At 37.9% G+C, this 14,332-nt stretch overlaps 1 protein-coding gene across 11 annotated transcripts in view; it reads left to right on the top strand.

Moving 5' to 3' along the window:
* FNDC3B (fibronectin type III domain containing 3B) overlaps positions 1–14,332 on the top strand; it is a 358,677-nt gene that overhangs the window by 196,799 nt on the left and 147,546 nt on the right. For 10 of the 11 annotated variants that reach the window (NM_001206211.2, XM_024992081.2, XM_005201696.5 and 7 more), the window contains 2 exons: positions 7,902–8,145; positions 12,013–12,303. In NM_001206211.2, coding sequence (NP_001193140.1) covers positions 7,902–8,145; positions 12,013–12,303 — 535 coding nt within the window. The remainder of the gene's footprint in view (positions 1–7,901; positions 8,146–12,012; positions 12,304–14,332) is intronic. The other variant, XM_024992092.2, reaches the window with a different exon arrangement.

The following is a 14,332-nucleotide window of genomic DNA, read 5'->3' as shown; positions in this document are numbered from 1 at the left end:
GGTATTTACCTGAGTTATGGGGAGAGATTGATTTTGATAAAGAATGTGTTATTATTAACAACTCTGGTTGTTTAGTTGCTAAGTTGTGTCCGACTCTTTTGCAACCCCATGGACTGTAGCCCACCAGGCTTTCCTGTCCATGAGATGTCCCAGGAAAGAACACTGGAGTGTAGCCATTTCCTTCTCTTAAGGGATCTTCCTAACCCAGGGATCGAACCTACATCTCTTGCACTGTAGGCTGATTCTTTACTGCTGAGCCACCAGGGAAGCCCAATAGTAACTGTTGCTGCTGCTGCTAAGTCGCTTCAGTCGTGTCCGACTCTGTGCGACCCCATAGACAGCGGCCCACCAGGCCGGCCCCCCGTCCCTGGGATTCTCCAGGCAAGAACCCTGGAGTGGGTCGCCATTTCCTTCTCCAATGCATGAAAGGCAAAAGTGAAAGTGAAGTCGCTCCGTCGCGTCCGACCCTCCGTGACCCCATGGTCTGCAGCCTACCAGGCTCCTCCGTCCATGGGATTCTCCAGGCAAGAGCACTGGAGTGGGGTGCCATTGCCCTGCTAGACATTAAATATAAGATATAAAGTGTTTTTTTTTTTTTTGCTTGGTTTTTCATTCATTTGTTCATTAGCCAACTTATATTGAGAACCTCCTGTATGCCTGGGTATTTTGAGGGACTTGGAGTTGGTGGGAGAGACAGATCTGTAATCAGTGCTGCAGGACAGAGATGCTGATGGTGGGGTGAGCACCAGCCTGGCCAGGAGAAGCCTAGATGGTTTGTCTGCCTGTTCCTCTGTGCAGCTGTTTCATGTTGCCTAACCTTTCCTTCTCCTTGTTCACTGCTCAGTTACCAGAATGGCCTGGGAACCTGCTTCAAATACGTTGGCTACCATTAGGAAGTGAGCATGAACGCAACTTTGGCAAACTCATTTGGTCTCACTTTTCTGTGTGCAGCGTCTCACTTAGGCAAGCCAGACTTGCATGCTAACTGCATGCATGTGGGCTCACATGTATCCACATGCAATCTGTTCTGCCCGCATCTTGGATCATCACTGGTCCTTGGGGCAGCCTTTTAAAATTTTTCTTTTGCCTCCTACCATTGAAGCTTTTCTTTTGATTTCTGTTGCTTGCAGCACAGAAGTAGGAGAGAGTTTTAGGAATTGAGGAGTTAATTGAAATTCCTGTGGAGCATATTTCAGTTCAGTAAGGGGAGGAACTACCTTCTCTATTAACTATGAGAAAAGATTGTCAAAACATAAATGTTTTTAAGGGATCCATTTTAGTTCTTGGACTCAAAACTGTACCCCCCCCCCCCCCAGCTCTCTGACTTTATGTGAGTTAGCTTAACTTTACTGAGTTTCTTTCCTTTTCTCTCTGAAATGAGGATAACTATTTGCCTCCCAGGATTGTTGGGAAGATTTAGTGAGGTGGTAATATTAATAGTAGTAATGGCTAGGGAAGTTTCCTCCTACTGTGTATCAGTTACCATTCTAGGACTTGAACACTGAGTAGCGTTATGTCAGGTAGAAGGTATTAAAGCAGAGCAGCAGGTATTCAGTAAATATTGTTTGTATCTTGAATCCTTTCACATCTCTTCATAACCTATTTCTAACAGTTCATTATTTACATATTTATTTTGCAGCATACCTAACTTTGCTCTACATAATGAAAACTTTGAAGTATAGACCAGGATGAAAATCTGGTTCTCTAGTTGAACTAAGTGCATATTTTAATCATGCTGTGCGTTGGTTTTCTCATGTACAGTAGGGATGCTAATATCTAGTTCTCCAGTAGTTAAGAAAGTTAACTGAGATAAATGGCAACAAGCGCCTGGCAGACCACAGGCGCAGGCTGTGACCTGCTTTCTCCTCTCCCTCCCTGCTACTCGCGTTAGCACTCCCTCTTGCTATTGCCCCCAGCCTATCTCATTTTGTTTCAATGGTTTTTTCTTGGTTGTGCTTCTAAAAGACACTGGTGCAAGGAAGGCAAACGTTCTCTCTCTTTAACCTTTAATGCCTTATTTTCTGGCGTCTCATCCATGTGTCTAGGCCACAGGATAACAAAGAATACTAGGCACATACAGGTTTCTCAATAAGTACTTACTGAACAGAGTAAAAGGGCATGATAAAGACTCAAATTACCTGCTGTTTGCCATCAAGCTTTCTTCCTTTGCTAGAGGAAAGCGGCTGGGTGGTTCTGTCCAGGAGGATAGTGAAAGTGAAAATCGCTCAGTCTTGTCTGACTCTTTGTGACCCCCCTGGACAGTCCATGGAATTCTTCAGGCCGAGATACTGGAGTGGGTAGCCATTCCCTTCTCCAGGAGATCTTCCCAACCTAGGGGTCGAACCCAGGTCTCCCTCACTGTGGGCAGATTCTTTACCAGCTGAGCCACCAGGGAAGCCCAAGAATACTGGAGTGGGTAGCCTATTTCTTCTCCAAGGATTCTTCCCAACCCAGGAATCGAACCAGGGTCTCCTGCATTGCAGGCAGATTCTTTACCAGCTGAGCTACCAGGGAAGCCCATCCAGGAGGAATTAAATGCATTATATTAAAAGAGAATTGTGGTGGTTTTTGTTGGGTCGGGGGGATGTTTGTTTTTTCTGTTGTTGTTTTTAAGCAGACAAGGCTGGTGGAACTTATGGTAGGAGGCTCTGTTAGGTGGTATATTAATTTTCTCAGGCCACCATAACAATGTATCATAGGCTGAGTGGCTTAAACAGAAATTACTTCCTGCAGCCCCTGTTTTCTTTTAAGGCCTCTCTTCTTGGCTTGTAGACGGCCTTCCTTTGCTGTCCTCACGTGGTCTTCCCACTGCCTGTCTGTGTCCTGATTTCCTTTTCTTATAAGGATATCAGTCATATTGGATTAGGACCCACCCATCTGACCACATTTTACTATAATTAATTTGTTAAAGGCCTTATCACCAGATATAGTTACATGCTGAGGTACTGTGTAGTTGGGACTTAAATATATGAATTGGTGGGGGGCAGGGCAGAGTATACATAATTCATCCCATAAGAGGTGGCAACCCGAGGACCCAGCACAGTGACTTTTTCCAAGGGTCTGTGCCTCTCTGGAGAAGGTGAGTGTTCCGTTGAATCATAGCTCTAGAAAAAAATTGCACTTGGTCCTGATATCTAGGGAAAAAAAAAACACAACTTTGTCCTGATTTCTGAATAGAACTCACTAGGGCTCAGCCTGATTTTTCTTTTTCTTTTCAGGCTAACTAGACAAGTCAATATTTAGCACCTATTTTTTTCTTACCTTTGAATATCCATTGCTTAGCTTATAGTCTGTACCAGGAAATAGTTGTTGAATTGAATACTAGCGATTTGCCTGTATGCAGAGGCAGCATGCCTCAGGACATTGTCACAGTTTCATTCACCCCAAAGGAAACGTCTTGTCTTTTCCATGGTCTTTTGTAGCTCAGTTGGTAATAGAATCTACATGCAGTGCAGGAGACCCGGGTTCGATCCCTGGGTTGGGAAGATCCCCTGGAGAAGGAAATGGCAACCCACTCCAGTATCCTTGCCTGGAAAATCTCATGGACAGAGGAGCCTGGTGGGCTGCAGTCCATGGGGTTGCAAAGAGTCGGGCTCAACTGAATGACTGACACTAACACAACACTTATGGAGAGTGAAGGCATATTTTTATGGTCTCAGGATTCTTAGACTGAACTCTTTCTAATGTCTATATTCTTCTGCTATAGTAATATATTTCTTTATAAACCAAAATATTTATAAGGCCACCATTCCCTGAGTTGCTTATTATATTGTGCATTATTTTTGCTCCTCAGACTTTCTTATTCTTTGGAGGAACATAGGCCTAATTTTCTGAGACATAGATCTCAAAACTGATCTGATAACTAAATATGTTACAGTTTGTGTTATAGAAGAACAATAAATAAAATATTTAGCACAATTTATTTTTATTTTTACTTATTTCAGAATATTCCATTTCTTAAAAATATTTTTAGTCATAAGACCTTGATTGGTTAAGGGAGTATCCCATTATAAAAGTATCCCATTTCACATGTACATGTAAATAGACTTTTTTCACAAACACCACAGAATAATTTAAGATAATTAAAAATGGGGCTATGAAACAGTTTTCATATATGCCAGCAATTTGTGGTTTCAAAAAGCTACTTCTCTAATTGGAAATCCATTTTTTGGTGAAGAAAAGTAATTTATACTTCAGATTTATTAATTTTTGTAGTTAGTGGAAATATTTATTCTTATATAGTAGTAAAAAGATAATGTTCCATCTGTTTTCTTTTACTTTTTCTTTTCCCTGCCTTGACTAGAATTCTTACTTTTGTTAGTGCTGTTTGCTTAATTTGTTGTTGTTTTTTTTTTTTTTAAGTGCTTTAACAAGTCAAAAACTATATGATAAAATGAAAATTATTTCTCTTCCTTCTAACTACCCCTGTTTACCAGCCTGGGGTTGTTCTTCACATTTAGTAAGAGCTCTGTTCTTTTACTACCTCAGTCAAGTCTGTATGGGCTGCTTGATCATTCTAAGTTTTACATTGACTGAAATAAGGAAGGTTGTAAGTTTCTAGAAACAAATACTTTGCTTCTGTGGATCTTCCATTGTCTAGCACAGGACTGAATCAAGATTTCATGAAAGAGGGACATCTAGAATATATGCCCTACTCTTTTCTTAATAGCTAGGGGCAAGGTAGAAGGAAAAAAGACACTATAGAATAAATACATGTTGATATCAGATGGTAAGAAAAACCCATATTTATACTAAAATTGTACAGAATGTGCTACCATATTCATGCTCTGCATTTTAGACAAAATAGAAGATGCTTGAAATAAATAAATGGAACCTAATCAAACTCACAAGCTTTTTGCACAGCAGAGGAAACCATAAACAAAACGCAAGGACAATCTGTGAAAGGGGAGAAAATATTTGAAAATGATGTGATCTAAGCCTAATTTCCAAAGAAAGGAAACCAATTTTAAAAAAGGGGGAGAAGACCTAAATAGACTCTTCTCCAAAGACATACAGATGGCCAAAAGGCCCATGAAAAGATGCTCAGCATCACTAATTATTAGAGAAATGCAAATCAGAACTATAAAAAAGTATCACCTCACACTGGTCAGAATGACCATCATTAAAAAGTCTACAAATAACAAATGCTAGCGAGGGTGAGGAGAAAAGAGAACTCTCCTACGCTGTTGGTGGGAATGTAAATTGGTTCAGTCAATATGGAAAATAGAATGGATGATTCCTTAGAAAACTAAAAATGGAGTTGCCGTATGATCCAGCAATCCTGTTCCTGGGCATATATTTGGAGAAAACTCGTAATTCGAGAAAATAACATGCACCCCAATGTACATAGTAGCACTATTTACAGTAGCCAGGACATGGAAACCACCTAAATGTCCATTCACTGATGAACGGATAAAGAAAATGTAGTGTATGTATACATATACACATACATACCATGAAATACTCTTCAGCCATAAACAATGAAATTATGTCATTTGCACCAATATAGATGGACCTAGAGATTATCATACTAAGTGCAGTAGGCCAGAAAGAGAGGACAGATACATGATATCACTTACATGTGCAATCTAAAATAGGATACAAATGAACTTATGTATAAAACAGAAGCAGACTCAAACATAAAAAACAAACTTGTGGTTACCAAAAGGGGGAAGTGACAGGATGAAGGGAGATGAATGAGGATTTTGGGATCAGCAGATAACAAACTACTATCTGTAAAATAAACAAGATCCTACTGTATGGCACTAGGAACTATATTCAATATTCTATAATAAACTGTAGGGAAAAAGAATGTATATATACTGTGCTTCCATGGTGGTTCATATGGTTATGCATCTGCCTACAGTATGGGAGACTCAAGTTTGATCCCTGGGTCAGGAAGATCCCCTGGAAAAGAGGGGGTGGCTACTCACTCCAGTATTCTTGCCTATAGAAGTCCATGAACAAAGGAGTCTGGTGGGCTATAGTCCATGAAATCTTAAAGAGTTGGACATGACTGAGCGACCAACACACATATGTATTCATAGATTCATACACTGTATAACTGAATCACTTTGTTGTATACATGAATCTAATACAACATTGCAAATCAACTATACTTAAAAAAAAAGATGCTTTGATAATTATTAGTGTATACATTAGAGAATTTGTGGTGTCATGGTTTAAGCACCATTTCACATATATCTATAACTTAGCAACCTAAATAAGGCTAATGTGATTAGCTTGCCAAGGCCTGGAAGAGGTTATATTTAATAAAGAACATGTAAAAAGCTACATCCTGAGCTTTAGTAGGGAGTATGACTCAGAATCTTAATTTGATGGAGTTAATGTTGCTTTATTAATGAGCTATTAACATAGTAAATCCTGAAGTCATGTTAATCAGTTCATTAATAAACAAAGATTTTTATTTTTTTAACATAAAGATTAATGGATATTAATTAAAATTAAACCTGTTTTGTACATTAAAGTACAGACTAGTAATGTTGATAAACGTCATTTTGTCTCAAGCAGTACTTTAAAAAGCAAAGCTTAGTATAATTTTTTTTTATTAGAATGTTTTTAGACATGATTAAGTCATTTTATTTTGGCCCCTAATCAGCCTCCTAAGGTGTAATGAGAAATCTATTTCAATATACAAGTTTAATTTTCAGTTCTGTTGTTGTTTTAAGCAGAACTTTCTGTCAGTGGATGTGCCTGATTGTCTTAAGCTTCTTCAGCCCACCTGGTCTCTTTGGAAGCCCGGTCCCAGGTTCCGTGTTCACTCTTGAGCTGCCATTGTGCCCTTCTTTGCAGGGCCTTCACACAGGGCTCACAGGCTTTTACCTGTCCCCCCCGCTACCAGTTCTGTGAGGTCCCTGAAGCTGCCTCTGATTCTGCCATTTCATGCTCTTGTTCTCTGTACCCCTCAGCTTTGCCTTTGGATTACGGTTTCTGTTGCGTTATTTCATGTCTTGCATCTCAACAAAACTATTTGCTCCTAGAGCAGGTAGCGTGCAGTTGGCCACAGAGCCAATAAATACCAGCATCATACTGCCTTGCGTTACTTTCCTTGGTTGACTTTTTAAAAAATCATTTAAAGAAAGTATGGATAGAATATTGATTGGCTCATTCTGCCCATAGCAGCCCCTGGTCATAATGTCTGTCTCCTTCACAACCCCTACGGCATCATCTGGACATCTTGGGAACAAAAGGTGTCCTTCTTAATTTGGGATTGCTCAAGTGTTTGATAGGTAAGGATACCCTCATTTCATCCACAAACTTGGTTCCAGATTAAATGACCTTTCAGTACTATTATAGTTTCTGAGGCTATAGTTTGTAAAGCCAACCTCTCTTAGTTTCTTAAAGCTCCAGTGTCATGGTACCATACTTGCTAAAGCAGGTGTGGGGTTGGGTGTTGTTGGGCAGATAATGAAAGCTCAGACCTCTAAAGCATGTTTATGTGACCCAGAATGTCTCTTCTTTCAGGAAAACTGCCAGCTGAATAATGTTATTTCTAAAATTTATTTTACTAGTTGAATTTTTTTGTTGTTGTTTAGTCACTAAATCTTATCCGACTCTTCATGACTCCATTAACTATAGCCCACCAAACTCCTCTGTCTATGGAATTTTCCAGGTGAGAATAGTGGAGTAGGTTGCCGTTTCCTTCTCCAGGGATCTTCCTGACCCAGGAATTGAACCTAGGTCTCCTGCCTTGCAGGTGGATTCTTTACCACTGAGCCACCAGGGAAGCCCAACTAGTTGAATTAGAGAACCGGAATTCAACATGCACTCTTTTTTCCCACTATGGAGAAGAGAAGATTAAAGTTAAGGAGGGAAGTACTCTGTACTCACAGAATATTTGCTAATAATACATACAATATTCTTTTTGTTGTTTTCCCTAGGTGATTGAAGACAATACTGGAGTCCGCCGGGTGGTGGTCACACCCCAATCTCCTGAGTGTTACCCTCCAAGCTACCCCTCGGCCATGTCTCCAACCCATCATCTACCCCCCTACCTGACTCACCACCCGCATTTCATCCATAACTCACACACAGCATACTACCCACCTGTTACTGGACCTGGAGATATGCCACCTCAGTTCTTCCCTCAGCATCATCTTCCTCCCACAATATACAGCGAGCAAGGTGAGTAGATTGCTGGCATCTTGAGCTGTTGGAACTGGTTACAAAACTAAAGTAGCTTTAGAGAGCCAGAGAGCCTTTCCTTCTTCTGTAATAAGCATGGTAGAGGAGGTTCTATCTGCTGTGTAAAGCTCATCAGAAATTCCTAGCTTTCTTTGTCCTCGGTTGTATCTTGAGACTCTTTCTTTATATTGTTTTCAAATTCTGTCCCCATCCCATCCCTCAGAGTGCAGGTCGTGGGCAAGCCACTTCTCATTTCAGAAAAGAGGCAGTAATCTATCATATGTTTCCATGTCCTATTAACATACTTTTATATGAGAGTGGCCTGAGACAGAGCTGGAGCACATTAGTTCTTAGGCATCCATATGGTCGAGCAGTGGAAGGGAACTTACTAAGGATTTTGTGCCGCATTTCCAATGATAGAAGACTGTGAGGTCTCAGTAACCTTTGAGTTTCTTGGATGCTCTTTTGCAATCTTGGCAGAACTCAAAATCCTCTCACTGTTGACATGGTCTTCCTGAATGCTGTTTTTAGTTTGAGAATAGCTATGAGTGCAGCCACAGTTTCACTGTTTGTTAGGCAGATACTTACCTTGAAATGAAAAGGGCCTCAGAGATACCGGCATTATGTCTTGTTAGTTTTGGCCTTGGTATTGGTTTAGTGTGAAGCCCTTCTCTGTCAAAATGGATACTAAGAAACCAGATAAGTGAGGGTAAAATTAGACTTTAAACAGGAGAACTTTGCAAAGTAACTTTCTTCTGTGTCTGACTATGAATTGCTTCAAACATTTATTATGTTGGTTTACAGATAAAGTACATGAGAAATGTCTTCTTGTTTTAGAGGCTGTTATTATGTTACTTTCATTGATTTTATACATATATATGGCTATATATATAAATATATATAATATATATTATACATAATTATATAAAATATAATTATATATTTATATATTATGTAATTATTTTATATATTATAATATATTATACAATATAATATATATTATATACAATATAATATATTATAATTATATATTATATACAATATAATATATTATACTTATATATTATATATAAGATAATATAAATAATAGCCATATTTATATTTATATAAATAAATATAAATACATATTTATATAAATATGTATATAAAATAAGTATATATATTTATATAAAATAAACATATATATATATATATATATATATATATATATAGCTATTTTAAGTGAAATCATCAGTATCCTATTTTAACTTAGGGATAGAATTTAATTTTTTTTTGTAGTAGCATTTAGAAAGAAATTTAATATAATTCAAAAAGCTTAAACACTATTATAATAGGGTATAGAGAGGTGACAGCAAAAGACGAAATTCATACTTTAAATGCATAGAGGCATCAATAACTTCTTATTGCTGTAGTCTTCTTGCCTAGTAACATAACACTCCAGAACATCAGACACTGGGCATATTCCATGAAAATATTTTGATAAAAACTGAACAATTTCAGTTAGTTGAGAATAGTTTTTAAAAACATATTCAGTACTCATACAAGACACATTAAATATTTGAGTACTTTTCAGTTTTCTAGTTGGGTCTGAGCTTAATGACAGTGTGAAAAGCCTTGGCTGTTGACTCATTACTCGATGAAGAGTGTATGACCTGCCTTATTTTAGCAGTCTTTAGTAGGTCCCTATGAGTCTGACACGACTGAGCAATTTCACTTTCACTTTTCACTTTCATGCATTGGAGAAAAAAATGGCAACCCACTCCAGTGTTCTTGCCTGGAGAATCCCAGGGACGGGGGAGCCTGGTGGGCTGCCGTCTATGGGGTCGCACAGAGTCGGACACAACTGAAGCGACTTAGCAGCAGCAGCAGCAGCAGTAGGATACCACACAATTACTGTTTTGTGAATGGTGTCTTTTATAATTTACACAATAGTATGATTTAAGTTATTAGAATTAAGCAAAAAAAAAAAAAACACTTGTCTTCATTGAATTAGGGTGTTTTGATCTGTTTTCATTAACACAGAACAATAATGTAAAATAAATGAAAGTGCTGTCTTCATTGATTCCTAATTAAACAGAAAACAAAAATCTTTTGCTTTATAAATAAAAAGCCTTTTATATATTCTTGTACCTTAGTTCTCAATGTATATGCACCTAAAAGTAATTCAGACATTTAGTTTCCCAAACTGTATGCATTTTAAATGTTATTGATGGTTTTAAATATTACTCTATCAGTACCCATGGTGAATTTTTAAGTCTCACGTGTAATATCTTGTGATATTTAAAATCTTTACCATTCTTTTTCTGTGTTTAGACATGATTTACTTGGGCATGCACTCTGTGAATAGAATTGTGTTTCTCTAGTGAAAACTGGTTATCTTGTAAGTTCAGTTCAATTGCTCAGTCATGTCTGACTCTTTGTGACTCCATGAACCACAGCACACCACGCCTCCCTGTCCATCACCAACTCCTGGAGTCCACCCAAACCCATGTCCATAGAGTCGGTGATGCCGTCCAACCATCTCATCCTCTGTCGTCCCCTTCTCCTCCTGCCCTCAATCTTTCCCAGCATCAGGGTCTTTTCCAATGAGTCAGCTCTTCACATCAGGTGGCCAAAGTATTGGAGTTTCAGCTTCAACATCAGTCCTTCCAATGAACACCCAGGACTGATTTCCTTTAGGATGGACTGGTTGGATCTCCTTGTCGTCCAAGGGAAGATTTGCTTTTTAAAGATCTTCCTCAAGCTATGTGAACAGAAAGAAAATGAAAAGTGGAGTTTTACCATTCAACAGTTGAAACATGGTTGTTCAGTTATGTAGGGTGACTTTACATTGCTGATGTGCCTAGAACAGTGCTGGTTTAGGTCTTGTGTCCAGATAAATAATTAGAAGTGTTTCCTAGTTACCCTCAGAAGAAGTACCCGGATTTGGATCACTCTGTGCATGTGAGACCTTTTTTTTTTTTTGTTATAAACATATAAGGACCCAGTGTCTGTGTTCTATATTATCATTTTTATTAGTATTTAAATATAATTTTTTAATTGCTTAAAAAAGTTCAATTTAAAATATGTGTTTTCACCTCAGATCATAAGATTATTTCACAGGCTTCCGTTTTCTTTTGAGCCATGTAAAAATATGGATGGTGAAGCCAGATGGCATTCTACTAGTCAGTCAGTGTGTTTTCTGATTACCCCAGAATACAAGTTTAGACAATAGATGGTTATGTCTGGCACCAGGTTGCGAAGGTGGCTTATATGTAATACTGTAATCTCTTGAACATTTCCCTTAATTCTGTGAGCTTTGATTATTTTTAATGGAAATTTTTCATCTCTTCATTTTAATAGATTTTGTTCAAATGTTGTTGGCTCTTCTAGATGGCACAAATAACCTCTTATATTCTTGTTGCTGTATATTTTCCAGTAGAAATATTCTGTCTATAAGGATAAGCATACATTTAAATGTTTTGATTCTGAGGGCTTATTACTTAAGGAGGTATTTGTTTGTTAATTCTTTTTTTCTAGATTGCAACTACTAAGAACAATTGACAGGCAAATTCAAGCTTAATTTTATATTCAACTAGAATATGAACTCTTGATAGAAGAGACTCTTTAATATTTTCCACAATCTCTTGAACATTTGTGAACACACAGTATAATTTTTTTAATTATTAATTATTCCTTTATTGGTTAGAAATGAATGGGAGTATTTTAAACATGTATAACATGCATACCACTCTCTTAAAAATATTTTATACTGTATTTACTGTAAAATGTTAACTTCTTCCTTCAGGAGACAGATCATTTGACCATCTAAGACTTTATTATTGAAGATGTAGACTGAGTTTGCATTTCTCCTAACCGTTCTTTTAGAAATTATACCACTCTATGGAATGTCGAGTTACATCACCCGAGAAGACCAGTATAGCAAACCTCCGCACAAAAAGCTGAAAGACCGCCAGATTGACCGCCAGAATCGCCTCAACAGCCCTCCTTCTTCAATCTACAAGAGTAACTGCACCACCGTGTACAATGGCTATGGCAAGGGCCACAGCGGTGGCGGTGGTGGAGGCGGGGGAGGTGGCAGCGGCGGTGGGCCGGGCATTAAGAAAACAGAGCGGCGAGCAAGAAGCAGTCCAAAGTCAAATGATGCAGACTTGCAAGGTAATGTTCAAAGAAGTTTGCCACGAAGAGTGAATTACGAGTTTTACAGAAGAAGTTTATATCATGGCCGTTGGTCTTGCTCAGAATGATAGGGTAGACCTTCTCTTATCTTTGCTTAGCAAGAACAGGATATTGTATCTCTCTTTTTAATTACTCCTTCATGGCAGAAATATTATTTCTTTGGTCACTTGGGCTGTGTAACAGTCTACTTGATATCAGTAACAACTATCTGAAAATGTTTTCACATTGGCTTACTTCTGTTGTTTCATTAACTAGACAGATGTAGGAGGGAGTCTAAGTAAAACCAAGTGTAGGGGTAGTTTAAATCTCAACATAACTATACCTCATAAAACCAGATGTAATTAATTCTATACTGTAGTAAAATTTATCATCTTGTAAGGCAGTATATTTCTGGCTCCCTCATCAGTCATTGTTTAATGCCACCTTTGGCATCTTGAATGAAGTATTCATAGACCAAGAATGAGAAGGAAGAAATAGTGTCACCACATCCAGATAGAGAGATATCAGCTTAAAGGGCATGTTGGGGTTTTTGGTTTTTTTTTTTTGGTAGATTAATTTTGTGACTGTAAGATCAGTTAATTTGGAAAGAAGGTATGTATGTTGTAAATGAAGTTTTTAGATGAGATTTAGACACAATCTGTTCTTACACCACAGGAATTAAAAACAAGCTTTTTATATGAGTATATGTAGAAGATTGACTTAAGGGAAGCCAAAGAAGAACATTTTGATAAGTTAGGTGAGATTCAGTTCAGTTCAGTTCAGTTCAGTCGCTCAGTCGTGTCCGACTCTTTGTGACCCCATGAATCGCAGCATGCCAGGCCTCCCTGTCCATCAACAACTCCTGGAGTTCACTCAGACTCACATCCATCGAGTCAGTGATGCCATCCAGCCATCTCATCCTCTGTCGTCCCCTTCTCCTCCTGACCCCAATCTCTCCCAGCATCAGAGTCTTTTCCAATGAGTCAACTCTTCGCATGAGGTGGCCAAAGTACTGGAGTTTCAGCGTTTGCATCATTCCTTCCAAAGAAATCCCAGGGCTGATCTTTAGAATGGACTGGTTGGATCTCCTTGCAGTCCAAGGGACTCTCAAGAGTCTTCTCCAACACCACAGTTCAAAAGCATCAATTCTTACAGATGTAGATAAAACAAAGACATGTAAGAGACAAGGTCAGAACTGATTATAATATGGTTAAATATATTCCTTCCTTTTTGGACTTCAACCAGGTAGAAAAAGTCACTGTGTATGTGAGAATATGTTTGTGAATGAAAACTATTTAGTGTGTGGTTGATTGTGTAGGGAAGAATGGCTTCTGTCAAGGCTGAGGAAAATTAGGTAAAACCAGACTTCAGTATCAGCATTTCGCCCCATGTTATTTACATGAGTGAACTGTGGCATGAAAAAGAGTAATAATAAGATATAGTGAAAAGTGAACAGTAATTTCTCTAAGTGAAATGAACTATAGATGCGTTTCATTTTGTTCTTTATTCTTTTCTGTATTTTCCAAGTTATATTTAATTATCATGCATTATTATTACAGTTATTAAAGCATAAATAAGTATATATGAGAAACCCAAGATTTAAGAGGCTTTTAAATAGCTCCTAGAGGAAAGTACTATGTCTGTTATATAGAATAAATTTTAGTTAAATGATACTACAATTTCAAAGTTTGAAATTAAGGTATTAACAATGTTGTAAATTTAAATCATGGTATATAAAATAATTTATACACATATACACAAACACACAAGATTAGAAATAGGTTTCCCTGGGAGAATTTTCATCTATAGAAAAGAGAAAAAGAATGTATTAGCTGTCTTCAGAGAGCTTACCAAGTCTGAATACCTTGACTACTTGATTGATTCTTTAATAATTTTTGCCCTGCCTTGTATCAGAAAAGATTTGAGACAGAACATAGATAAATATAATACAGGCAAATAAAATAAATTTAGGAGGATCTAAGAGGCTGAGAGATTATAAGAGAAGGTAAATAAGATGAAGCAGGGTTGA

This window comes from Bos taurus, chromosome 1, assembly GCF_002263795.3.
Source record: "Bos taurus isolate L1 Dominette 01449 registration number 42190680 breed Hereford chromosome 1, ARS-UCD2.0, whole genome shotgun sequence".
Classification (NCBI taxonomy): domain Eukaryota; kingdom Metazoa; phylum Chordata; class Mammalia; order Artiodactyla; family Bovidae; genus Bos; species Bos taurus.
The sequence above is the reverse complement of the archived record's forward strand: the minus strand, read 5'-3'. Positions and strand labels throughout refer to the sequence as shown.